The 25,292-nt window shown below is 39.7% G+C and overlaps 1 protein-coding gene across 1 annotated transcript in view; it reads left to right on the top strand.

The window, feature by feature from the left end:
* Positions 1-21,984: 21,984 nt before the first annotated feature.
* SAMSN1 (SAM domain, SH3 domain and nuclear localization signals 1) overlaps positions 21,985-25,292 on the top strand; it is a 36,826-nt gene continuing 33,518 nt past the window's right edge. The window contains exon 1 of the mRNA XM_009481584.2: positions 21,985-22,104. Within this exon, the coding sequence (XP_009479859.1) occupies positions 22,048-22,104 (57 nt within the window). The 5' untranslated portion in view covers positions 21,985-22,047. The remainder of the gene's footprint in view (positions 22,105-25,292) is intronic.

Below are 25,292 nucleotides of genomic sequence, written 5' to 3'. Positions count from 1 at the left end.
AATTAACATACACCCTCTCCCTTATCATTGCTCCAGGGGATGGATGTAACTTGTAATACGTGAATGTTGGTGCATCAGATGTGCTTCATGCTAAGACTTTGCAAAAAGCCTTTAACCCAAATGAAAGCTGAGGAGTTCAGAATCTCTTGAGACCCATCCGTAAGCAGCCTGCCCACTATACATTAGACTGTGCTGGCAAACTCCCTGATGACTTTGTCTCAAAGGATTATGCATATGAGGAAGCAGAAAGGATCTATGATGTGTGACCTAATTGTTGGGGAGAGTGCAGTAAAGGTCTCTTCATTTCTACCTTCTGATAACATCAGCACTGGCACTTAATCACTTGTAATATTGCTAAAGATGCATTGCCACAATAGGAGAAATTCATTATCGGTATAGATAGGTGAACATTCATAGAAGCCAGACAGTATTGTTCCAAAAAGTAGCCATTGCTGAATTACAGTTTTACTAATTTCTAATATTTTTTAAAAGAATATTTAAAACATTAAAACTAATATTTTTTGTTGTTGTTTTTAATGAAAAGCAGATATGCTATGTGACACAGCATATGACTATAGAAGAGAGGTTGTTTGCTGTCAAACTATGAAATTTCTCTCTGAAGCTTAGAGAGAAGTTCAGAGTCAGACTGGAAGTGAGGTCAAGTGTTTTTGGACTGATTTGCAAGATCACAGCTGGCTTCACATAAGTGAAAGTGTGTGAGATGGCTGCATGTTCACAAAGTTCCTGCTCTGGGAACCTGTAGTACCCAAATGCTGAGTTTCTCCAGTAGGACATTGTTGGAATGAACAATAACAGATTTGAATTGTCATTTACGTTATTTTCATTTAATATAGGAAAGGAAATAATGCCTTGAATAAAGGAAGACATCAGTATTTCAGAACATATTCCTATACACATTTAAATGCAGTAGCTTGCCACATCTGGGATTTCTTTGCATACCTAAAATGCTTCTGGATAATGTAGTGAATGCATATATTAAAATGTTTTCTGGGACTAATCTGGAAATAAGTATTAAGTAATACTGGGGTATTAAAGAAAAGTAATATGTAAACAGCAATATGAACACTGATCTAATTTTAATGCCTCTTGTGACTTGCCTTTTTCCTTTTCTGTATCTGTTGGTCCCAAGCAAGGAAATGCCTAACTTTTAAAGCATTATGTAGATGATTAATTCTTTGAATCTGAGACTTTCCAATTCTCAAAATAAGCACCATGTTACCCTGAGTTTTTATTTGTAGGGTTTGAACACTTTTAATGTCTTTGGGTTTTTGCCAGGGTACAGAACCAGATGATAAAGCAGAGTCCATGGGAACATTAAAACGATTGCAGAAATTGGTCCGAACTAAAAAAACGAGCACACAAAGCTTGGAGGATGTCAAACATGTTTTTCTCCCCCTCAGTAAGTAAAGCATCATATCAGCATTCTTTCCAACATTTGGCATATGACACTGTATTGAACATAACTGTAAACAATCCTGTCCTGGTCTGTCATTCACTACCCACGATTTTCAAACCCCAACTGAGATGTTACTGTGATACCACTTTAGTGCTGACTTCCTCATAGCGTGAAAACCTGTTTCCTGTCACACTAGCTTGAGTTTTGTAACAGTATAGCTTGCAAGTGGGGATTGTAGCTAAATAGAATTGTACAACAGTGGGGCCTCCGTGCTGGGGACAATTTGTTTTTAGAGTAGTTGCTAGTTTTGTATCACATTTCAGATCAGAACGGCAAAACTCACAAATGCAGAGATAAATTTCAGTGTTAATCCACCAGTCAGTAGCAGCTGGGAGCACAAGAAGGTCTGAGGTGTGATAAGCAAGTCGGCCTCTCATCATACCTGATTGCCTAGAGCCATAAGATGCAGGAATTCTAAACTGATGTTGAGCTCAGGTTATTTTCTCAAGTCTCCTATAGATCACTGATCTGACTGTGCAGCCGTTCTTCACCTGAACTTGTTTTGCCCACATTAATTTAACAGTGCATGTATTTGTTGTACAATGCATTTGTGTATATGATTATTTTTAAACCAGTACTAGCAAAACAAGTTTAAACTATCTGATGAACTACTGTTCCAGCCAAATCATTGCTTGGGCTGAAACACATGAGGAAATTTAGATTTCAGCAACTACTTTGTAACTACAACATACATACTGGGAAGGGGTGGGAGAAGAATTATCCAGAAAAGCCTTCTGAACTTTTCCAGTATTTAAGCTAAACTCATGCTGTCTGCAACTATGCAGCAATATGACATTTAATTGGCAAATTTTCATGTTCAGAGCAGAACCAGTACAATTTTCCAGGCTTTTGAGGAAACAAGACAAATTTACCAAATGGAGAATAAATTTTACTTTTGGCTCAGATATCTGACCCAGTACAAAATCCTTTCCATCTCCCTAATTATCATTATTATTATTTCTTTTTTTTATGGAGTCCTTGCCTTTTTCATTATATAGAATGCAACAGACAGCATATAAGAAAAAAAGTGTGCTGTTTTCTCTATGAATTACAACATATAATAACAGAAGGATTTTGCATTTTTAAAGACACATTAGAAGATGCTTATCTCTCTGAAGAGGATGAAGCAGCACTAACTTCTTGCATGAAACTGACAAAACCTCAGGAAAAGAAGACCTGTAAAGACAACATGAGGAGAAAAGAAGAGACTGAGACTAGGGCAGATTTTATTTCTGCATCTCTGGGCCACTCATACACTTCCAGACTTAATAACTTAGGAACTATTGCAATCCATTCAGAAACCGAATTTCACTTGTGGAGTGACTGGAAGCCATTTCCTGATAACCAGCTCTGTCCTTGTGACTTCTTGATTTCAAAAATAGAAGAATGGGAAAACTGTACTTGCTCTTCTCACCAGCCACATCTTACATATTCCCTAACTGATATGGATCTACAGTACTCCTGGGTAAGTGGAAGTGGTTTCTTTTGTGCTGATAGGCATAAAAAGTGGAAACTTTTTGCTCTGATTCAGCATTAAAGAGATGCTGTCATCTTCCGTGTGGTTATGAAATGCAGTAAACCAAATTTAGTTTTCAGGTAAATGGATGTGAATGCATTGTTCAGGCTAACACCAGGGGTTCACATAGCCCTAGGTAGTTCATTTTTAACCATGCAGACATCAGCAGCATTGAGATGGAAGGCTTTAGGCTATTCTGTTTCTCATCAGACACACTTTTTTTTTTCATCTGTACATTAAATACTCATCCTTCCAGGCTTAGGAAACTTTCTGGAAGTCTGGGGTAAGTCAGTAAGGGCCAATGAAACCAGTGGTCTTGGATCAGGCCCCTAGATGTCACTGCAATACTAGTAAAGGACACTAGAGCTATTTAGACAAATATCAGAGGTTGGAGAGGCTTTGGTGTTTCTGCCTTCTTGGATCAGCTCAGCTGGTGGAGCCTATTTTTGCAATTACCTTTGTGGCAGCAAAAAGTTTTTAGGGCCAGATACAAAGGAGCAGAGTTTAATCTTGGTCTGAAATTATCTTTCTGGATGGCTGCCTGGAGGAGGCTTTTCTATTTTAATTGCTTGGTTTTGTTAAAGGTCTATTTAAAACTAGAAAAACAAAAACAAGAAAAACTTTAGTTGGTGAGATATGCAAAATACAGACACTGCAATGAGGCTTTTCTCCCTCTCCTCAGTGGGCACAGCAGGTCTTCTGGCACTCCACATAGTAGTAAGCACATGGAGGGTGACTGGTTGACTGAAATATATCAGGGAAGAAGTCAAGAGTAGCCTCTTTTCCCTTTATGCCCCTTCCCTCTACAGTGCTCCAGGGACACAGCTGGTTCTCACTGTGCAATAAGGCCAGCCCTGAGGAACATGCATCTAAACCACAGGTGGCAAGATACCTGCTGAGACCTGCCAGCTGAGTGTTCAAATGGAGACCTGAGCAACCATAACCTTAGATCAGAGAGTGTCCTGCTGAAAACAGCATTTTCTCTAACATGTGCTCATGTGTCATTAGGAAAGGTACACACGTGTAGAAGCGTGGGTCAATATAGCAACCATATTTCTGAATACATGGAGGTAGTCATTCTGTTTCTTTTCAATGACACGGTAGCTGACATAACAACAGACAGTACCCGAAACATGGGATTTATCTAGCTGAATGTAGCCCAGCAGGTTTTCCTTGGATTTGACATAGAAAACAGAAAGGCTAAAGCTTTGATTGACAGAACTGTAATTAGAAGAGAGAGAAAGCAAACTACCCCTAAAAAAAGTGGAGAAAGGTGTGGCAATGAAACCCTGGACAGCCTCAGCACTGCTAGTTCCCAGGGAGAGCCCCTGGAGACAGGCCTTAAGGGCAGAGTGTTGGCAGAAAAAGGCTGGGAGCTGTGAACAAAGACTGTGCTCTGTTGGGTGAGTCGTCCTGTCTGCCAGTAAATAGGACTCTGTAGAAAGCAAAATATGTGAGGGATGCTGGGCTCCGTCACAGGCCTGCTCCTAATGAAAGCAACTTTCAGCATCCCAAGCTAAGGCTGAAGTCCCAGGGCAAAATAATAATAATAATAGACATGTCGGTCAGATTTATGAGAGCATAAGTGTCAATTCAAATAGTTTTATTTCATTTTGTCACAAACAGGCTGTTAACGTTCTCTACCCTGGTGAGATTTGTCCTACCCATGTTACTATTAAGTGCCAGTAAGAGGTTTAGTGCTTTTTTTTTCTGCATTATTGTTTATTTTGCCATCTGCTTTCCTGATGGGCTCCCTGGCTTTAATGTATCTCTGTGGGCTTAGTGTCTTTAGATTGAAATTACAGGCAATGGCAAGACATCTTATTCTTTGCATTTGCATTCTACCAACTGGCTCAACTGAAGATTACAAAGACTGGATTTTCAGTTTTGCTTTTTAAGAATCAAACAAGCCAACACTGGTGGTTTTGCTATGAGGGGATCAGACACTGGGGATGATGCAGGTGTTTTTTCTGATGTTGATTTACTTATTAGAGTAAACCCAACATATTCTATAATACTCTTTCTGATTCTATGAGTAATGTATCATTTCATTTTCTTGGCTGATCTTGGCTTGGCTCCTACTGTTGTCTTTGCTGCAGCATGGTGTGGAGGAGATAGCCTGAGATATGCTACTGAAATGCTAGTCGGGGTATGCCCTGAATTGAGGCAAACAGGCAAAACTGGTAGATGTGAGACTAAGGTCCAAGACTCTGCTATTCCATCAGAAAACTGTGGCTGATCTGGTTTGGGAGGCAGACAAATATCTAGGTCGGACACATATTATCCAGACTCATCTCAGCAACATATGCAAAGCTGATCGGGCCTAGCCTTAATTAAAGCTTGAATTGCAGATAGTAAATTAAGTAGTGTTCTCCTGTAATCACAAGGAAAAAGACCGTTATCTCTTCATGACAGACTGCTGTTTAGAGACACAAAATATGAGTGATCCTAATTCCCTTCCTCCCGTTTCTTCCCTTGACTCCTTTCTTAGAATCATAGAATCATAGAATCATAGAATGCTTTGGGTTGGAAGGTACCTTTAGAGGTCATCTAGCCCAACCCCCCTGCAGTGAGCAGGGACAGCTTTAACCAGATCAGGGTGCTCAGAGCCCCGTCCAACCTGACCTTGACTGTTTCCAGGGGTGGGGCCTCCACTGCCTCTCTGGGCAATCTGTTCTAGTACCTCACCAACCTCATTGTAAAAAATTTCTTTCTTACATCTAGTCTAAATCTATTCTTCTTTAGTTTAAATCCATTATTCCTTGTCCTGTCACAACAGGCCTTGCTAAAAAGATTCTCCCCATCCTTCCTATAGGCCCCCTTTAAGTATTGGAAGGCCACAATAAGGTCTCCTCGCAGCCTTCTCTTCTCCAGGCTGAACAACCCCAACTCTCTCAGCCTGGCCTCGTAGCAGAGGTGCTCCAGCCCTCGGATCACTTTTGTGGCCCTCTTCTGGACCCACTCCAACAGGTCCATGTCCTTCTTGTGCTGAGGGTCTTCCTCTTCCTTTCTTCCTCCTCAGCACTTTACACGACCTCCCTTATGATACTTCATATTGCCATTGTTTGTTTCACCTAAACCAATAAAAAGGCTGACAGAGATCATCCAAGCTGGTCACCTAAACAAGAACTGTGAGAACAGACTGCAAAAGTCACATCCATCCTCAGCTACAACAGGATCACCAAACTCCTCCAGCTACTGTTCTTTCAGTTAAGCGCACAATAAACACCTGTGTCAGCTGACTGCACAGGGACATTGGAAACAACTCAAATCTCACCCATCCTGCCCACCTTCATGTATTATGAAAACATTTTAGAAGTCTGTATTTCTCTCCTTTAATTAAATACAGAACTGAGTGTGTTGCATTACCATTTTATAGCCATGGTGCCACCATTAGCAACTTTGTGCAAAGTTAACTTAGGTAATTTTTTTCTGCATTGTTCAGCTGTTTACAATATAATTAGTGGTTGGTCAAAATTTTGCTAGAGGCAACATAGAGCATTGCTTTTTTGGTGTGTCAAGATTGCCATGTGAAATTATTATTACTGATATTCTTCCTAAGGAGGTGTAATTTGTAAATAGTTCTTCTTTAGAACGTGGAAGAATATATTTAAGAAAATACTGAATATTTCAGCAAAAAAGAAAAAATATGCCTGGATAAAGAAACTACTATGCTTCATATTTTCATATTACCACAAAGTATATTGGGGAGAGATATGAATGATCCAGGCCAGTGTTTGTATGAATCAGCTGGAAATCAGGCAGAGGACAGAAGAAAAGATTGTCCAGACATCACTTTAACAACCACTTGACCTTAACGTGAAAGATTATTGTTTTTTACACTTCTTTTCATTCCTCAAGCTTAGCCCTGTAGAAAACAGTTCAGCTGTCTGTTTCAGGCTTTTTTGTCTCTTCTTTTTTTAAATTGTGGTTACTAGAAGCTGCCCTTCTGCTATTCATTTGCTAAGATCTTCACTACCCTAACAAAGTAGTATACTTAGCAGTGTCATGTCCATATGACTTTTATACGAGGCATTTCAGCCTTGTGTTGCTTTTTCTCAATCTGTGCAATTGCATAAGTCTTTTGCAACCTCATGTAAGGCATGGAAAATCTAAAGTTAGAAGCTTGGAAAGTACAGGAGCTTGATGGAGCTTGATGGGTTTGACTGGCCATGAAACAGGCGGAGTGGAGCCCATAGTGGGGTCACAACTGAGGGGTCCTCTTCACAAAAGGGTTCCCAGACTGTCTTGGACAGCCTAAGACAGAGAGAGAAAAGCTGATGAGTCCTTTTCTTCTCTCCCTCTGTACTTTAACATGCTACTTCACTGTCTGACTCACTCCCCCAATAACTGTGCAATATGGAAGCTGTGTTTGTAGGATGACGCAGGCATCCTATACAGGAGAGGGAGAGGAGGCAACATCTCCTGTTGGAGACAAATCAGCAGAGAGCTACTGGAATTGGGTTTCTCTTCTTGCAGTATCTTAGAAATATGGTTAGGTTTAACAGAAGAAGGATTTAGTCATTGACACTGTAAGAATATTTATCTGTTGCACCCTGTGTTTGATATTCAGTTAGAATGAAAATACAAGCGTCATTTCCCAAGACCTGGGATTTTGGTGAGTAGAAAGAAAAAAAAATCCAAGGGTGCTGCAGAGCAAGATATCTTTTCTCTCCTATTTTCAGGTTAAGAGGAGAGTAGAAAGCTTCAAAAGATTCTTTTCTATCCAATATAAATGCATTACACTGTGGTGGAACAAACAATAAGTTTGGGAAAACTGCAAGTGACTTTATGCCAACGCTTGTGTTAATTCTCTCTATATTCCTCTCACAAACGTCTTACAGTCTTACCGTGGTTAGCCCTGCTATTATGGCCATGGTTCTCTGCCATTTCAGTGATCTTGGGGTTTTTTGCCTTCCTCCTGTTCTGACTTGCTTTCTTGCCAGACAAGCCATTTCTCAGCATCTCCCTTTGACCCTTAGTAGGTCTAGTTTGACACTGATTTGTTTGTTGAAGACACACTCTTCTTTTCAGCTCTCTTTTTGGACATTTTCTTGTCCTAACTTTTCTTGACATATTCTACTTAACAGGTTCTGGTTCCTGGTTGCCCCATAACAGCCTTGCTTGCTTGCTATGATTGCTCTTACCCTGTGCTCTGTGCTGCCTCTGCTGCTCCTGATCATCTTGGTTCCCAAAGAGGTGCTGTATATTGCCTTGAGGTTTACACAGGCTATTGGATCCCTTGTGATACCAGTGACTGACCATTGTTCTCTAAGTTAGTGGAGTGTGGAGGAAGAGTATGGACAGCTAGTAATGAACAAACAGGACAGAGTGTGCTCTTCTCTAGCAAAATGTGCTTCAAAGCTGAAAGCTGCATTCGACCATTTGCACGGCCCAGAGAATGGTTGCGGGAAGATTTCTACTTCATTTCAGCCAGCAGTTTCTCCTGCGCACTAGAATGCTGTCGGCTTTAATGGACTTTCTGGCTGCTCAATTTTCTTAAGCAATTTGACTGTTTTCTGCATTTTTTTCTTTCTTCAGCTAATGTCATTCTCTTGAGAGACACCTGAACATGCCTTGGAAGAGCTTTCTCAATTACATTTTGAATCCTCATTTGGCACAAATATAGCACTAAAAAGAATGCCTGGAAATCCCCAAATTGCTTTTCTGAGACACCAATTTTCAATTGCTCTGGTCACTCTAGCTGCTTCAGTGTCAGTAATAAGTGGGTTTTTTTAAAGCTGTAGCTCTTACTTGTTCCTATTTCAGTGACAAGGTAGGAAGACAGATTCTCACCAAGTATAAATCTATTTTCTACTGGTGTTAGGAAGCCCTGCTCAGCTGTATCCAAGCGGAGGCCCAAAGTCTTTGCCCAGGGAAGAGATGAAGAGCAGCTGAAAGGGTGGCAGTAAACAAAGCAGTCAAGACCATCATGACGGGTGTTCAGGTGATAAGCTGTGGCTAACATGAAAACAGGATTTGTTTTCTAAGATATGAAACTGTCCCCAGCTGCTTCTCTTTCATCTTATCTTCATTTACAAGCTCCCTGACAGGTTTCCTGTTGCTTTTTATAACATTCTAGCTAATTTCACCTGTTACCCTGCTCTCCCCATCAGTTCACCAGCTCAGCTCTTCAACCTGTGTACTCAGCACCTCTTTTGCAGGGTAAAGAGATAGCTAGAAACCCCCCTTCCTCCCTAGACTGCAGTCTTCGAAGATACATGAGCTGATAGACAAAAAGGAACAGTGCTACAGCTAAATCTAGCACATGGTTAAATTCAAAGGCACTCACTGTTTCCTGGTTCAAACCCTGTCCCAGAACCTTGTGAAAGCTTATTTTGAATTTTAAGCCTTGTGAGGGGGTAGGGATTGAGATATATTTATACATGTCTGTTGTAGTCAAATGCTGGTGAAATTTGAATGGTTTTGATTTTAAAACTGGGGAAAAGTCAAGATCCATGACTAAATTTTCAGTGTTTACTTTTCCTGGAAATGCCAAGCAAAATATTGACTCAGCCAAAAAGATACAAATGCTAATCAACATAAAGGCACTCATTTCCTTGATGCTTCAGTGTCTGCAGAGTCTTACTTTTGTCTCCTGTAACAGGGAACTTTATTTAAGAAGCTATTACATCAGGAAGTTGGTAAATATTGTATGGCTTGCTTCAGTTAAATACAAAAAGTGAGAAAAAATCACCTCTTAAAGCACAAGGCTTCATCTCTCAAGCTTTGTGCTTGGAAGAGAGGAGGCTGGAAGGGCATCCAGCCTCACTATAGTTGCACCATTGCACTGTGCTGATAGCAAATATCTGCCAGCGCCATTGTGCATCCTACAATGATTTTTGCTACTTCCTGCATAGTAATGTGAAAAATTTAGAAATTTATTGTTTTCATCTGTGGTGATTTTGAATATGCAGTCTCAAAGCAGGTTTTAAAAAATATGAAAAATCTGATGCTGCTGCTCTTCACTATGGTAACTCTTGTCCTATTTTATATTTTTAACACCTTACTGGATTTTTCATAGCTTATAGGGAATTATGTCACATTTTCGATTAATCTTAGAGACATGTATACCTAACTCTACTAAAAAGCTTAACAATTCCAAACTTTTCCCTCCAAACATTGCTGGACTGTTCTGTAAAGCTGGATTGCTAGTACTTGCTAGTATATACAAGGCAGAATGATAATTAAGTTAATTTATTTGCAGTAAAAGATATTTTAAAATACTATAACATCTTTAATATGGTTACAGACACCTGCAGAAGAACATTTCAATTCACCTCAGCAGATTTCACGGGTTTGCTTCTGACATAGCTGTTAGGTACTGCAGAGCTACAGCTAGAGAGAGAAATGAAAGGTTATTTTGGATTATGGTCATGAATGTAGTATGCAGGGGAATACAATTGTTGAAAGTGCAGAGAAAATTGTGCATTTCATATACTTGTTCTTTGTAAATGGCATATGAATTCTCAGTGGAAAAAAGGAATGTTACCTACTTCATGAAACATGATTAAGAGTCAAAATATAATTAAACTAAGTGAAGTTGTTGATAAAAGAACTGTCTGATGAAAGGATGACTTCCTGTTAGCATCCTTTAGAATTGCCAAAATGATGCACTTTTGCATACCGAAAGAAATAGATTGTAGTGTCTGTCTGCTGCTTTATGTACCTACGCTGTGATAATATTATCCTTCTGTGGATCTACTGTCAGTCCAGTATTTTATAACTACACATTTTTATTCTTGGTTTTTTTATATTAAAAAAATATAAAAGATATCATTTCTTCCCATACACCATATAAAGCAAAAAAAAAAGTATACATTAGACTGTTTGAGCAGTGCTACTGCCGCATGAATCAGCTAATACAGGCTGTGTTTTGATCCTATGTTGTGCTAATGCATTAGCTCCTGGTGCTGGCAGGTTTTGACCAATGAAGCCATCAGGTGCCTTGGGATCTGCCTATCTAAGGCTACAACTTTTTAAGTGCAGTTTATCTCCTTACACAAAGTAATGCGGTTTTACTTCTGCATAGATTCACTTTTAAAACCTGAACTTTGGCCTGATCTTGTGCTTGTTGAGTTGGTGACAAGCTTCTTTTTTGTAGTCAAAATGTTTAATCTTCAATGTGCTTCCATTAGCTCAGCATACCTTTCATGTGTGCTCATCTTTATTCAGGAGAAAAAGCAAGCTTAGCTTCAGATTTCTTCAGTGTCCCTGATGATGTTGAAATTAAAGTGCTACCCACATGACTAATTTGGTAAGTATTTTGAGGCTAAGGCTTCGGTAAGGAAGCCACAACCTAAGATGATTCAAGGATCCTTACTGACCTTAAGTTACAAGACTATGTAGGTGGTAGGTAGCTGCACAGAACAATGCCTGATATTCCTTGTCTTCCCTAGCTAATTCAAATGACTTCTCTTTTGGGGAACACTGATTTTCTGGAAGTTCTGAGCTGGCTCAGGAGCTCAGATTATGATTATGTTTGCTTGCTTGTTTTGTGAGTGTAGATTGAGCTAGTTATTCTCTTTGTTAAGTCATTTTTGTATGCTTTAAAGCGTTCCTGTAAAGCCTATTTGTGAAATAAGCCTTTCATAAATCAGAAGAAATTAGTTCTGTTTTCATCTCCCTCACACAGAAATGTAGGAAAAGTCACATGATATCAGTGCTCAGCAATGGCATAAATGGAAGAGTGAGGATTTTCAGTGCCAGAAAGGCATTAAGATTTCCAGGGCTGCAGCATTATTATAATGAATGTTTTTCAAAGTCCAGTAAAAGAAGTACTTCTGTTGTGACATTCTCCAAAAGCAGGGTATGTCTTGCATAATTTCAAACTTGTGTTTAGAAACTGAAAATTCAATTTGAATACTGGGTTTTCATTCAGCTTTGAAAAAATAATTGTGGGTAAAATCAACAAGAACAGGGCGTGAAAAATAAGATTGGAAGTGAAAAAATGGACACACAGTGGACACACCTCTAATTCTGCTATGTAAATACTTTCAGGTATATGAACAGATCATTAGAAGACAAATACCAGGGCTTTTCAGAAAGAACTGGACAATGATTTGTATCTGAGTACTCTCTTTTATTTTGATAGGAATATCACCTATGGTAATGAAATTTCTGGACTGACTTTCTGTAGACATTTAATTGATTGAAGAAGTTCACCTTCCCTAATATATAAGCAAAGCAAATTGGAAATTTGAACATAACATAATTCTTGCTGGAAGTGCTTACACTCCAATCCATTTGAAGAAATCTGGCTGAATATCTTTCATGAAAGGACCAAATTAATTAGGTTAAATGACATGAAACTTCTTGTTCACTTCTACTTACATCTTACATTCAACAGCATACCACAAGAAATGACGACAGTGCGTGGGAAATGGGAAAATCAAGAGTTCAGATAGTTTAAGATCATGAGACAGAAACTTGTGCAGATATTTTGAGGTTTTCTATTTTTAGTTCTGGATTGTGTAGGTGTTTTAATACCTAGATTTCCTTCCTCACAGATCATGTTTGCTTCCACATAACTCCCCTAAAAATTAATCAGCATGGCAATACAGCAATACATGTGGCCTCAGTTACAACAGGGGACTAGTGTGTTAGCTGCCATGTTAGCTCACAAGACAGTTCTTGTCCTCAGATAAATACAGATGACAGCTCGCATCCTACAGCAAGATGTGCACAGGTGGAAAAGTGCAAAATAAGTTAATTCTGGCCATTTTAAGATAGGCAGGATATTATTCAGGTTTTTTAGTCTGAAAACCTTGAAGTCAAACTCCCCAAACTTCACTTGCAGCTATATGCGCTCAAATTTTCTGCACATCTAACCACAGGGTCAAAAACTGAGGATTACATGCAGTCAATGATCAGCTGCGAAGTATATAAGTTCTAACACAATTTCTTAGCATTTCACTGAACTATAATGACAAAATAAATCATTATTCCAGTTCTTCATAGCAACATAGCTTCCTTAACTCTGTGAATCATGATCCAGTGATTAAGGATGTAGATAATGCAGATTCAATTCCCTGCACTTCTACAGACCTCTTGTGTGACATTAGACAAATGACTTAACTTGTCTGCCTCAGGCTTCATTTACAAAATGAGGATAGTATGTTATTTTACACATCAGACAGTCGTTGCACGAGCAAGAATACACATACCAACTTATGCACCAGAAGGGCAGGAGTTCAAACAGTTTATTTGCAGGCGCTGATACCTCCATTTATATTCACCCTTTGCAATGAATAAGACTGACATTCAGCAGAGAAAACGTAGTAAATATTAAAGCTGCATCATTAAAACTGCATCATAAAACATACATGCATAGGGGTGAGATTCAGGTATCACAGATAGCATTAATTCTGCCTTCCTTTGGCTTTCAAGCTTTGTTTTCTTAACCTAATGAGTTTGTGTGTGTATGGTACATGAGGGCACTATTTTTTAGGGTTTTAGGTATTATTATTTAGGTTTATAGAGGTGTTTGAACCCAAAGACATTTCAAAGATTTTTGTGAACTTTCTCCTCCCAAACTAGAGGAGCATAATAACATTTCTCTTCACCATTTTGTCCATATATTAAAAAAATTACTTGCTGTAAACTAACAGGCCTGTATCTAGCTTTCAGAGTTTTGCTGTTCATGGAGTGAGACTCTGTTCCAGTTTGCTGTCTGTAGCTCAGTAGAACTTTTAGCAGATCATGGAGCTATTGGAGGGAAAAGTTTTATTGCCTTTTCATCAACCACTGTTTTTCATGGCATCAGCAAGGCAAAGGAGACAGAAAACACACAAGATAATACATGTGAAAGAAGTAAAAAGGATCAGATAGGTGGGAGTAAGAGGTAAAAAAAAGACTCTCTAGAGAAGCGGTATGCAACGAGTGAGTCAAAAGCTCATATACTTTGTGGGAAAGTGAGAGGGGAAGGAGTTTGATAATACAATGAAAAAGATCAAGACTGGCAGAGGGAATTGTGAAGAAAAGCAGGGTGTTTGTGAAGAGGCAAAGCATCCATCTCTCTTTCCACAGAGCACAGTTTCAGAGAGAGCCTCCCCTTTCCATTCTCTTCTCTCCCCAAAGACAAGTTACTGCCATGTAAGTAATTACCTTATACCTACTGAGTACTGTGACTGTCCCTGTGAGTGCTTTTAGTCCACAGCCTGAGATAAAGCACGTTATCTTAAATCATTAATGAAATAAATTCATGTGACTCTGCTTCACTTCATCTTGGTGATGGGCTAAGAGCATGTTCCCACCCTGTCAGTGAGGCTCAGCTGACCTGGGGCAACTTAGTCACGACCATTCAGCCCCGGCCTGAAGTGTCCCATGGAGCCCCAACGGAGGCAAGCAGGGCACTAACCATGACCGGCACAGGGTGCAGCAACCACCTGGCCAGCCATCCCCAGTGAGGGACATGGTGCTGAAATCCACCAGGAAAAGTGCCTCCTTGTCTTTATGGGGGAGCTCAGCATGGCTCCAGCTTGCCCACCCTCTGTCACCCCTGCACTGGAGCAAGTGGCTGATGGATTGGGGTAACCACCCACACCTGCCAGACACACATACAGAGCAGGAGCCAGACTTCCCTGCAGCAAGGTTCAGGCCTGGAAGTGAGGATGAGAGCAAATCAACTGCTCAAGTCTCATTCCCATTATGTGTAGTTTGGCAGGTCTGCTGATGGAGCTAGCCTGACCCGCATCCTGCATGATTTTGAAGGTATTGCCATTAATGTTAGCACCTGAATCAAGTATTGCAACAGATAAGCCCACAGCTTTGTTTTAAGGAAAGAAAATCAAATGTAAGATTGAAACTAATCACCTCTTCTTGATGATGAAGCATTTTTACATTTCTGCTGGCAATCAGTCAGGTATCATATCACTTAGAAGGACAGAAAGACAGTTTTAAAACCAATTACAAATAAAGCTATCTTGTCCCTCTCTGTCCCTTCCAAATTTTGATTTTCACCCACTTGAAACCATGTTCAAGGAGAAAGGAAGAATAGCACTTTCCTCTAGAAGCAAAACGAAATTGAAGCCCTGCAAGTGAATATACAGTGTATCACACTTTGTTCCTTTTCATGTTAGCGTTTGCACAGCAGTCCTAACGCTGTGATGGCACAGCAGCTTGACACTCTGACATCAGTGAAGACATTCAGCAGCAGATGTTTACTGGTAAAAGATGGCTCAAACTACAAAGAGTTTCCGGACAGCAGGCTGCGTGTTAATCAGAATTTACTTTTGTTGATCTTGATTCTAATCAGAGATAGGCAGGCAGACACCATGTATATACCTTGAAAAAATCCCCTGCTGCACTGCCAGTGCTTGTGCATTAAGCTGGTCTTCTAAATGCCAAATGAAGCATGTCATGTTTTGTGTATGAGATTAAAACAGAGAGCCTAAATTTATTTTTATATCAGTTCCCTTTATTGAAAATCTCATCTTTCGGTTTTCTGAATAGGCGTGCAAGGCAACTGTCACTCTCTATCTGTAAATGCATTCTAGCAGGTTGAGCTTCAGCTCGATAACTATTAAACAACAGTCATACAAACCTGCAAATTACATGGGATAAAATACCCTTGTAGCTGATTAGTAATTGGACTATTCACTAAAAGAATCCATTGAGATGTTCTAGGCACGAACATTGCAATGTAGCTTTGAGCTACATTTTAACATTCACTCTGAGAAACAGCGTGCTGTTCACTTACATGCCTGAACCCACAGCAGCATCGTCCTGCCAGTTACTTTCTGTTATTCATCACAGACAGTAAAGTGTATTCGGCTTACAATAAACTCTACAGGAAAACCACCAGTGACGCACATATTTCTGATGGAAATTATTACACTGATGCTGGATATGCCTGTGGCTGTGTTTTACAAGACACCAACCTTGCTGACTTTGAGTTTTCCCAACAGGAATACCTAGAAGATATAGATACAGCTTTGGCTTTTACTCTTCAAGGTAATAAGAAAGGGATTTGTTCAATAGGTGAAAGCCAATCTCCTTGAGAATCCTTCTGTCACAATAGTATAGATTTTTATTAGCATTAGTGCTCACCTGACATAGTGTAGGTATGACTGATCTGTTCATCTACTGCTAATGCAAGAGAATGTGTTGGGATCAAAGTTTGAGCTAAGTTCTCGGTACTTCATTTTCCCTTTAGGCCAGGCAGAGTTGGGAGCATGCCAAGGACACAGTCTGAAGGCCTGGCAATGAGACACTTTTTCTTACTCACAGAGTAGCAACCGCTTTTTGTATTAGACACATCTTTAAATTCAGTAGGAGCTCTGGTAGTGATGCTCTATAGCCTGTCCCTGCCATATTTCTTTGTGACTCCATCGACCTGAGTGGCAAAAGATTAGCATAAGTGAAGGAAGAATCACAAAAATATTTTTTCAAGAAAAGAAGGAAGCCCAATAGTCTGAGAGAGGCCTAATTCACAATTCCTGGGACTTGGCATGATGAGGGTATTCCTGCTGCTCTGCACCCTGACGGTTGCTTAAACAACCTCAGACTCTGCTCTGTTGTTCCCTCATGCTGTTTCAGTGGGCGTATGGCATTAAAAATCCCCCCCAACATAAATTACTTAGCAAAGATCAAGTTTTTGAAGCTAACTTCAGATGTTAGTTTTGCTTTGCTGAATAGCCAGTTTCTGCAGGCTTCATAAGAATTATACTTTTTATGGGATAGGAGTCTTCCTGATATGGTGTCAACACTCTGCCAAAACAAGGGTGGAAGCTTAAAATACTCTTTAATCCCATCTTGTCTCTCGAAGACTCTGATTTTTTGTAGCTTCTTCATCTTTTATTCCTGATGAGAAGCACATAGGAGCCTATTCCATAGAAAATTACACACCCTGCTGCATGAAGCCCCTAAGCATTTTGGACCAATTTTCAGTATTAAGTTCTGGATGCTCACAGTGATGAGTTTGCAGTGAGTGTGGAAGTTTCAAAGATGGGACCTTAAGCATCCAGCTCCATTCCCCAGCATCCCAATGGAAAATCACAGCCTCAATCTTTGGAGTTAAAATTAAAAGTGAGTATTTAGTTTAAAGAGTTATAAAGACAGCCCAGCCTGCAACATCTGGCTTCTTTCATGGGTTGGTGGCAGGGGAGGGAGGGCTTAACTTCACTTTTTCACACTTGTTCCTTTTAGTTTCTGTAGAGTCTTGGCCGTGGTAATTTATGGAGAGAGCTTTGCTGAGGAGTAGCAGTGACAGTAACTGTGGCTCAGATTAGACCAGAAGAGGGAAGTATCTAGCTATGTTCTGGCCCATAATTAATACATATGAGGAAATTGTGTTCTGCTCATGAACATTCTTTGAGGAAATAAAGATTAAAAATTGTTAAGTAAATTATTCACTGCAAATTATTCACTCAGCTCCACTTGCTATTCTGAGATTTCTGCAATATCTAAGGGAGCTAGATCATACAGGGAGAGGCATGGCCATAAAAGCAGAGGCTGAAGGCATGATTCATTTCTTGTACAAAATACAAGTCTTATTTTAATTAAAATAAACAGGCTAACACACTCTGGGATTGCTTAGCATTACGGAGACCAATGTACAGTCCCAAGGTATCTCTGAGTCTCCGGTTAAACTTGGACCAGATTTGTTTGATGGACAATGAAAACGAGTTCCTAATATGAAAAAACTCTCATTTCATTTGCTTTTTGACAGGTGGACAGTATGCTAAACCCTTTGACCTACTTTGCACTCTACTTTTTAGTTTTATCAGAATAATCAAGAATTGGAAGGATAAGTTTACCCTCGCAGTTTAGACTGGAAGTGAGCCCTCCTTTCAGGGCAAGGTAACTGGATGGAGCCACTGAGGGGATATGGCACTGTTGCAGCACTTGATATCGTGTGGCAGGGACGCACATAAAGCACTTGAATATCCAGGGCCATTCATCAATGCCCATTCATTAAAACTGAATAATGATAATAATAAGCTATAAGGTATGTTGCCTTTTATAAATATAATGACAGTGGGTATCATTCTCATGGGGTCATCTTAATTACTTTTAAGTGGATAGCCTTTTTCCCCGTAGGACTTCCCAGAGAGAAGAGTGACATTGCCTGGGTATTTCAGGATGGAGGAGACAATCCAAGCCCCATAAAATTCACCTGAAAAACTTCTATTGATTTCACTGTGGTTTGGATCAGGTTCAAAGACCAGCAAGGAAATGGAATAAGTTACCTGCAGTCATGTCCAACAGAAAACTAAGTATGAGAATTTTTCTTTTAATTTTACATAGATATTCATTCCCCTTTGAAAAATTAGCTTCAAATACAGAGGATATAAGCACCAAGCTTATTATTAATTTTTAATTCAAAAGAGCTCCTTTTGAAATGTATTGGTTAATGAAATTAAATTAACTTAATGTTATATATGTTTGATTTTCTTCACTTTGTTACTTTTTAAAACTAGTGTGGGTCAACCTTCCAAGGGCAAGAACATAATCAGGTCAGCTTTCAAGCTGCTATAATTTTTCTGATATGTGGATGAGGAAAGGAAATAGATACGGGTGGGTACTATATCTCTTGAAATGGCCTCTTTCTTCCTGTTTAACAATAAATATTCTACAGAAAGGAAGCTCATATATTACTCTTCAGATGAGTTCCCATTTTATTAATCATGAAGATTTTAACAGGGGCCTGAGACAGGAAATCACAGTCTAATGATCAGCAGAGTCTGACTTAATCCTCACATTTGGATCAGATTAAAAAGAAAAAAAACATACTGCAATGTACATCTATGTAGATAAATAATCAGGTTTAATTACTATTAAACATACATACAGCTTTTGTAACAACATATGGCCCTACTGAATTACTAAGGCTGATTAAATACCCGTGGTAAAACTTCCTTATGGTTAGAAGCTTAAACGGACTTTTCAGGTGTTGTTATCAGATATATGAAAGAAACATATCTCTCACAGTTCATAATTATTATTAATTAATTGTTGATTATTAATCATAACAATGATTATGAACTCTGATGGATATGTTGTTATTATTAATAATAACAATAATAAATTCAACTCTGTTCTAGATGAGTGTAGTTCTAATTAAAATGTGAAGTGAAACATCTTGGTTAATGGGTTGAGGTTCAACACGTATTACATTGCAATCCAATAACCTAGAGAACAATCTTGCATTATATTTGGCAGAATTTCAGCACCTTAACCCCAGTTCCTCCTCCTCTTCTTACCAACCCATTTCTTAGAAGGTCTGGAAAGGGAAACCTCATTACACCATTAGCATATAGTAATTATTCTTTCATCAGTCAGTCTCAGTCCATTCAGTCAGCCATCTATCAGAATCCAAGGCGGCCTCCAAAACTTTCCTTAAACATTTAAATAGAAGTCCAAATAGCAAATGGAAATGGGAATTCATCTGATGAGCAGTATCTTACTCCTCCCTGGAGTGTTCATATGATAGAGGAAGAAGAGAGAAATTCAGCCAAGAGACTACCTGCCTATCTAGCATTGTTTCCTCATAGATGCTTCAAAAGGTTAGAAGTGTTTATGGGACTGGGAAGGGCAATTCTAAGAAATAAGACCTGTGCATTTCATACCAGCTTTCAACCATCAGTTCTTTTGTTTTTCAGTTTGGATGGTTTCTTGTTTTAGCTTTCCTCAAAATTTGAGTTCAACCATAATAAAAGAATGATATAGAGAAAGAAATGTCTGTGCACTGAGTATTTGGATTGACAAGGACTTCTGAATTTTTCTTTGATGCAAGAGCCCTCCACAGTGACTTGCTTTTTTAAAAGAGCTTTTATCCATGGAAAACTTATGAGTAGAAGTTGCTTAGAATAAATTCGCTTGAAAAAAAAAATTGAAAAACTGTTATCAAAATTTTGAAAAAAACGGAATATTTACTTAATTTTTTTCTTTACACTTACTGTTGAACATTTTTCGTGCAACTTAGAAAGAGATTTCCTTTTCATTTGTAGTAATGTTAAATTAAGATTTAATTGAAGCTCTGTGCGTGGCCCAAAAGTTTGGGGTTTGAAATTGAGAATTTGCCTCCATCTTTCAGCAAAAAGTTGGGAATTTTTCATGGCTTCAGGTTTTGTGGCCTATGATTCACAATAAGTAAGTTTTACTTAGGATACTGAAGACTTTTGTTTGTTTGACTTTGGCAAATAATATCAAGCAAAATGAAGCAGAAATTCAAAGCTGTTGTGATACCCGCACTTTCATTTAGCCTCTGGGCTGTTTTTCAAGAGGGCATAAAGGACCTTTGCCATTCTCTTTTGTCTCTTTGTTGTAAGCCTTCTGTTAGACTTGCTTTTTCTCCCTGTCACTTTGTCACCAAGTCAAGGGCAACAGAGGACTGAAAAGTGCTATTTCAGGGAGTCCAAATTCTGTGATGAATAGCAAAAAATTATTCCACCATGCAAAAGAAAAAGATGGCTTTAGAACACTTCCCTTCTCTGCCAAACAGTGACCTTCAATCTCATTGCTTTTATTGCATTACTGTAGAGCTAAGAGAGAAAGGGAGGCATTAGGGACCAGCTAGACCATGTACCACAGTGCAGTGCGAATCTGCTGGGGGATGATATCCCTCGGTCCTCTAAAGAGTAACATACCTTCTTCACATTCGAGCCCCAGCAGAAGCTGAAATGAAGGGTGCAGTTAGTGCCACAAAACTGAGTGGGGAAAATAGAGAGGAAAGTCCAAAGTCGTACTGAGGCCTGATGGTGTCATAGAAGGAGATATGTCTTAAGCCATTTCTCATGCTGAACCTTTTCCTCATTTTCAACACACCTCCTTAATGCACCTCTTTCTTTCCCCCGTCACTTATAGAATCGTTTATGTTAAATAGAGTCGTTTATGTTGGAAAAGACCTTTAAGATCATACAGTCCAACCATTAGCCTAACATTACCAAGTCCACCACTAAACCAATTAAGGGTAGAGTAGCAATTTCATGTTTCCTGGCTTGGTGGCCAGATTATTTTTTAATGAAAGTAAAAACTAGGAATCAAGATTGGAAAGGATCTCTAAGATTATCAGTCCAACCATCAACCCAACACCACCATGTCCACTAAACCATGTTCCAAAGTGCCACGTCTACCCATTTTTTGAACACTTCCAGGGATGGGGACTCCACCACCTCTCTGGGAAGCCTGTTCCAATGCTTGACTACCCTTTCCATGAAGAAATTTTTCCTCATATCCAATCTAAACCTCCCCTGGCATAGCTTCAGCCCATTTCCTCTCATCCTATCACTAACTACGTGGGAGGAGAGCCCAACACCCACCTCACTACAACCTCCTTTCAGGGAGTTGTAGAGAGCGATAAGGTCTCCCCTCAGCCTCCTCTTCTCCAGACTAAACAATCCCAGTTCCCTCAGCCGCTCCTCATAAGGTCTGTACTCCAGACCCTTCACCAGCTTCGTTACCCTTCTCTGAACACGCTCCAGCACCTCAGTGTCCTTCTTGTAGTGAGGGGCCCAAAACTGGACACAGTATTCCAGGTGCAGCCTCACCAGTGCCAAGTACACGGGCACAATCACCTCCCTGCTCCTGCTGGCCACACCATTCCTGATACAAGCCAGGATGCTGTTGGCCTTCTTGGCCACCTGGGCACACTGCTGGCTCATGTTCAGCCGGCTGTCTACCAACACCCCCAGGTCCTTTTCAGCCAGGCAGCTTTCCAGCCACTCTCCCCCAAGCCTGTAGCGTTGCATGGGGTTGTTGTGACCCAAGTGCAGGACCCGGCACTTGGCCTTGTTAAGCCTCATACAGTTGGCCTCGGCCCATCAGTCCAGCCTGTCCAGGTCCCTCTGCAGGGCCATCCTACCCTCGAGCAGATCGACACTCCCACCCAGTTTGGTGTCATCTGCCAACTTCCTCCCCTCCTTCCTCACTCCCCCCTCAAAGAAAGCTTTCAGCTCGCTCACCCATGCCGCAAAGCAGCTGCTTGAAGTCACATCCTGATAGAATAAGGAACTGTGTAACTGATGTACGCTTGTGCAGTACGCTTCATTGTACTTAGTTTGGTTACAAGCTAGTAGCAGGTGCACATCAGCTGGATAAACCTGAATTAAAAATGTTGAAGAGAAAACCATCTAATGTGTCTGATAAGGAGAAAAGTCAAAAGCCAAAGGTAAGAATGTTTCATTTTTATTGTCAGTTAATAGTAACAGGAATTCTTAACAATTTTTAAAAGGAGGATTTCCTTTTAAATCCTAGCTTCAGGATTTCCTGAAGTACTAGCAAGTGCCTCAGTGGTATAATCTTAGGATTCTACCTGTATATACTCACGTTATAAAAGTAATGATCCAATTCAAGGAATCATCATTTTGAAGCTGCTATAGCTGTGCTAAAGAGTCTAGTACTGGACTTTGTCTATTGTTATATGCTCCGTATCAGTCTTATAAAAGAGGGGCCCACAAAAATCCCCTCTCTCCCTTTCATCTATGATAAACTAATGATGTCCCACAAAAGAGTGTGAGAATCACTGAGGAATTAGAAAGGCTATTTAATTTGTTCCTTATTTTAATAAATTTGCTTCTGCTTCATCATAACCAAAGGAGGAGAGGGTACTTGGCAATCAGTGTTTGCCACCTTCACTTTTCTGGGAATTATTATACTTTGAGCCTCAAATAAATACTCTGAATAAATTGGTAATATGCTACACTGGACACTTTCCACAATCTGGAACTGCAACAAGGGAAGTGAGAGTTTTGTAAGATGCATAAGGATGTGTCCTGTGCTAGAAATTTATTTTCAGTCCCTGGACTGGGTGCAGAATGACCTTTGCAAGTGAATTGTAAGCCTGAGGAGAAACGGCTACTGCTAGACCTGAGTGCATCAGCATCCATTTCTGTTTCAATTTGCCAGTGCTGAAAATTTAAATAAGAGATTAGAAAAGCTTTTTAGTATATCTCTGCTCTCAGTAACTCACTCCCTCCTAGTTTATACACCCATCTTCTCATTGTTTGGGAATCCACCTCACTTTGTGATTTCTGGGTCCTAAATATTATTGCAGCCGCTATTTCAGCAGGAATGTCTTCTGGTTTTACTCAGCATTGGTTTTTGTGTATTGCACTTGCAGTTTTAGATTATGCCTCATTAACAATGAAAATTAATGTTTTTTCCATGGATTTGAAAAAATTCTGAATCCATTTTCCCATGGATTTGGATGGTTTTTTTAAGCATTTCACTGGTTGGCATGGTATGTATTTTCTCCTGCTCAATCATTCTATTGTTTTTTAGAGACAATGCAGAAATATAATTAACATGTAATTACACTATAGGTTAAGCAAGAAATGACAACAAGAGACTCTGTGGATGGGCTTTGTTTTCCTGTCTGTTAAATAATTTCAGAAGCAAGTTTTGGTCACTCTCTTCTTCCAGAATAATACATTCCTCAACAACAGTCTGATTTTTATTTTTTAATTTTTTTTTCCACACAGTTAGTTATACATTCATGAATGCACTCCATACTATTAAAATGCTGACATTGTGGCTTATCAAAAAAACCCAATCTATCTATCTATCTATCTATCTATCTATCTATCTATCTATCTATCTATCTCATCGTCATGCATTTGATTCACCGGATGTGTAAAGCAGGGATAAAAAGAGTCTAACCACTTGACTGTCAAACCTGCTGACTTTGCTGTGCTGACTTTGTCTTATTGTAAATGTTTACCAAAATGGAAAGCTCTTGGTGAAGTGGCTCAGTATGTCTTTCTGCCTCAGTAGTGTACTTTGAAATGCTTCACCTACTGTAGTCCCATTTTTGCACAGAATTGTGTAAACTTTCCACAATGAGAATGTTTTTGCTGAATGTGCTATTCACAAAAAGGGCATGGGAGGAGACAGCCCCACGTTGCACGGAATGGAAATCTTAGCTTGTTGTAGCATGTTTCGAAACATGCCCTGTGGAAGCAACGCAAATACTTAAGTTGCTTAATACCGAATTGGGTAACATGGGGCGAAGGTCCTTACCTCCCAACAGAAGGTACAGGATTTCACAAATGACTTCCCTAGATCACTTCCTGGCTGCCCCTGCTCTGCACAGCAACATTTCGTACCTCCTCATACTCGCAGGGCAGGATGCCATTGTCACTGTGGAGGTCTTGGGCTACCTCACCTTGCCTTTAGGCAGCTTAGATGCTCCAGTGTCTCCAGCACATCCACATGGGGCTGACACAAGACCTATGGGAGACCCATAAGGTCTGGAGTGTTAAAAGAAAATCAGGTTTGCTACCTTAGGCCCTCAAAGATGGCACCAGAAAGATCTGGTTAGGTAACTGAATCTTACCCATAGTGACTAGTTGTCTTTATCACAATTGGACGAACTTCTGTGCATTAATTGAAGCATTTCACCAGGATTTTCTTTTTCATCCTTTTGCTTTTATTACTATTTAATGTGAAGAATATCAGCATCCAGTTATGCCTTTTGATAAAGACAAAGGAATATCATGCAAGACTGGTGCTAAAACCCTTCTCAAGGCAATTTGCTGTCCCTGTATAAAGCCTCTAGCAGTGATGGGCAAGTCAACAACCAGTGCAGGACTACTACAGATTTTTGGTATCTAACTGCCAGTTCTCTGTGTGCAATGCATTTACTTTACTTTATTGACTACTGTGGTGCTTAAGGGACTTTTGCAGATTCATTACGTGCTACACAGACAAAAAGTAGCTCCTTACAACTCTCAGTGTCCGCTATGAAAGGGTTGATACTTGTCCATTGCCATGAAATAGTAGTGTTCCAGTCTGTTTCTTTATACAGAAGGATTTCCTTAGTGCTGCAGTCATGCTAATAACTTCTTTGAATATTTGGCAGCTTTTGCATATGCATGGATATGCATATAGCTACTGTATGCTTTGTATGTAAACTAAATAAACATTTATTGCTAGGCAAAAAAATCTACACCTGGTGTCATTCCAGAGAAAATAGGGAGAGAAATGCGAGAGAAATGTTTTCAAAAGACATACTGGAAGGATTCTGATCCTTTGCCAAGGTTTATCATTGTAGCTGCACATACTGCCATGGAACTGTACATTTATACCTTGTACATCAGCTAAGAACTATAAAGGAAAAATCCTAAGGCTTAAAAATACCCTGCTTAATATTGAAGAAATTCAACCAGTCGAAGGGCTAAGCTCTCTATTTCAAGCTTGTCTCAGCTAACCTGTCTGTCTATCCAGGACCTTAAATGACTTTCTACCACAACAGAGCCTGTGCACCTCCCATCAGGGAATCCACCAAGAGGCAGCTCTCCCTCAGCGCTTCCTTTGAGTCCGCACCTGCCCGCCTTTCTTTTCTGTCAGACGAGACAT

Source organism: Pelecanus crispus, chromosome 1 (genome assembly GCF_030463565.1).
Source record: "Pelecanus crispus isolate bPelCri1 chromosome 1, bPelCri1.pri, whole genome shotgun sequence".
NCBI lineage: Eukaryota > Metazoa > Chordata > Aves > Pelecaniformes > Pelecanidae > Pelecanus > Pelecanus crispus.
The sequence above is the reverse complement of the archived record's forward strand: the minus strand, read 5'-3'. Positions and strand labels throughout refer to the sequence as shown.